Raw genomic sequence first — 2,500 nt, 5'->3', positions numbered from 1 at the left:
ATGTTTTCTCTGATGCAAGTAGAATTGAATACGACACCATTTTGTCAATGATTCAACTTCTTAATATTCTTAATTATCCTGATCAGGATTTTTCCTGCTGGAAGGTGAGCACGAACAAGATTTTCACAGTACTCCATTTGTTAAATAAAGCTTTCGTCTTCAAAGAGATATCTTCAGGATTGACATAATTATGTAATGTTAAGCAAAAACATTGGTGCAATTTTGATAAGTAAATAATCATATATAAAAACAAAATGAAAAGGTATATCTAATGGATAGAATAGTAAGATATACACGAATGGTGTCAGGTATGTCTAGGAGAAAAGCATAAGTGGTAGGTGAAGGAAGGGGATTTTATACACAAACAGTTCCCCGTGTTCCTGACCATTCGAGCTGTTGAATGCGAGATGAACGTCTGGTCTGCCTGGTGGTCGCAGTGTGGGTGGGACGGGGATAGGAGAGGGCGAGGAGGGGACCTCGATATAACGTCGTCTCAAGAGCGCGTCATTATAGAGGGAAATACTGTGTGTGTGTGTGTGTGTGTGTGTGTGTGTGTGTGTGTGTGTGTGTGTGTGTGTGTGTGTGTGTGTGTGTGTGTGTGTGTGTGTGTGTGTGTGTGTGTGAGTGTGTGTGTGTGAGAGAGAGAGAGAGAGAGAGAGTGTGTGTGTGTGTGTGTGTGTGTGTGTGTGTGTGTGTGTGTGTGTGTGTGTGTGTGTGTGTGTGTGTGTGTGTGTGTGTGTGTGTGTGTGTGTGTGTGTGTGTGTGTGTGTGTGTGTGTGTGTGTGTGTGTGTGTGTGTGTGTGTGTGTGTGTGCGTGTGTGTGTGTGTTGTGTTGTGTGTGTGTTTTCTTTTGTTTATGATGTATGTTCATGACAGACCGTGGGGCTGAGATCTACTGAACTCAAATTTGATGATAATATTGTCTTGTGCGGAATAGCAAATGACCCCTCAATCAGCTAGAAATTGACGAAGAATTGAACAAATTGCCTGAAAATTGGCCAATGAAATTTAACCGAAGTTAATAAATAAATAGAATAACATTTCAACATCGGTGATGGAATGCCGTACAAATTATGAAAAACAATTGATTAAACTTTTAAATCCTTTTCATACCAACCGTTTCAACCGCCGCGGGTTGAACCGCGATGGTTCAATTACGATATAAGTCAATGAAGGCATTTATACACAACAGCAATTTTTTTTTAACTGACTCTGCGGTACCGAGCGGTTTCCCAGCGGTTCAAATCGCTAGTATGAAGAGGTCCTAATTAAGCAAAAGGCTGTTACGTTTGTAAACTTTGTTCTCGTATGTGGGTGTTTAATCTTTGTTATTCTTTTCTGCATTCGAGCTCGTTATGGACAAATAGGTCTCTATTCTCTTTATGAGTCTTTATAACTCTTTGATACTCTTGGTAACTCTTATCCTGCTCTTTCTCCTTATCCTCATGGACAGAGATGTCTCCATGCTCTTTGCAAGTCTTTATAATTCTTTGATACAAAGTACTCTTAGTAACTCTTGTCCTATTCCTCCTTCTCTTCATGGACCGAGAGGTCTCCACTTGAACTCTTTGTAAGTCTTTGATATTCTTTGTAGTCTTGATAACTCTTGTCCTGCTCCTCCTCCTTATCATAATGGACCGAGACGTCTCCACTCTCTTTGTAAATTTTTGATACTCTTTGAAGCTCTTAGTAGCTTTTGTCCTCCTCTTCGTGGACCGAGAGATCTTCACTCTAACTCTTTGTAAGTCTTTGATACTCTTGGTAACTCTTGTCCTGTTCCTCCTCCTCATCATCATAAGCCGAGATGTCCTCACGCTAACTCTTTGTGAGTCTATAACTCTTTGATACTCTTGGTAGCTCTTGTCCTCCTGCTCCTCATGGAGCGAGAGGTATCCACTCCAACTCTTTGTAATTTGTGTTTCTCCACCTTTTCCCCCTCATGGACCGAGAGGTCTTCACTGTAACTCTTTGAAACTCTTGGTAACTCTAGTCCTCCCCCTCCTCCTCATGGGCCGAGAGTTCTCCACTCTAACTCTCTATAAGTGATACTCTTTGTGATTCTTGACATCATCCTTCTCCTCCTCCTTCCCCTCATGGACCGAGAGGTTTCTACTTTAATTCTTTGTAACTGATACTCTTTGTAACTAGTCCTCCTCCTCCTACAGCTACGACTGTTACTTCCCCTATTGGCGCCTTGAGCGTGTCCACGAGCGGTTCCTCAAGCTCGAGGAGGAGATGACGCAGCTGCAGGAGTCTGCCACTCTCTTTGAGGTCGTCCTTTCGGACTTCAAGCAGATCAAGGTCTGCCGGAAGGAGCTGCGACTCCTGAAGGTAAGTTCCTCTTCTTCCTCTGGAAGAAAAAAAAAAAAAAAAAAAAAAAAAAAAAAAAAAAAAAAAATAAGAAAAACTACTACTATCACTCCTTCATACTTCTCACCCTAAATCTCTCTTTAACGACTTCGATGGCTACCTCTTCAGCGCGATGTTGTCCCCAAGGCCA

The 2,500-nt window shown here is 41.9% G+C and overlaps 1 protein-coding gene across 1 annotated transcript in view; it reads left to right on the top strand.

Annotated features, from left to right (window-relative positions):
- Dhc93AB (Dynein heavy chain at 93AB) overlaps positions 1-2,500 on the top strand; it is a 207,604-nt gene that overhangs the window by 22,548 nt on the left and 182,556 nt on the right. The window contains exon 14 of the mRNA XM_076176389.1: positions 2,166-2,331. Within this exon, the coding sequence (XP_076032504.1) occupies positions 2,166-2,331 (166 nt within the window). The remainder of the gene's footprint in view (positions 1-2,165; positions 2,332-2,500) is intronic.

This window comes from Oratosquilla oratoria, chromosome 39, assembly GCF_046742065.1.
Source record: "Oratosquilla oratoria isolate Oo_2021 chromosome 39, ASM4674206v1, whole genome shotgun sequence".
NCBI lineage: Eukaryota > Metazoa > Arthropoda > Malacostraca > Stomatopoda > Squillidae > Oratosquilla > Oratosquilla oratoria.
Note: the sequence above shows the minus strand (reverse complement) of the source record. Positions and strands in the feature narration are given on the sequence as shown.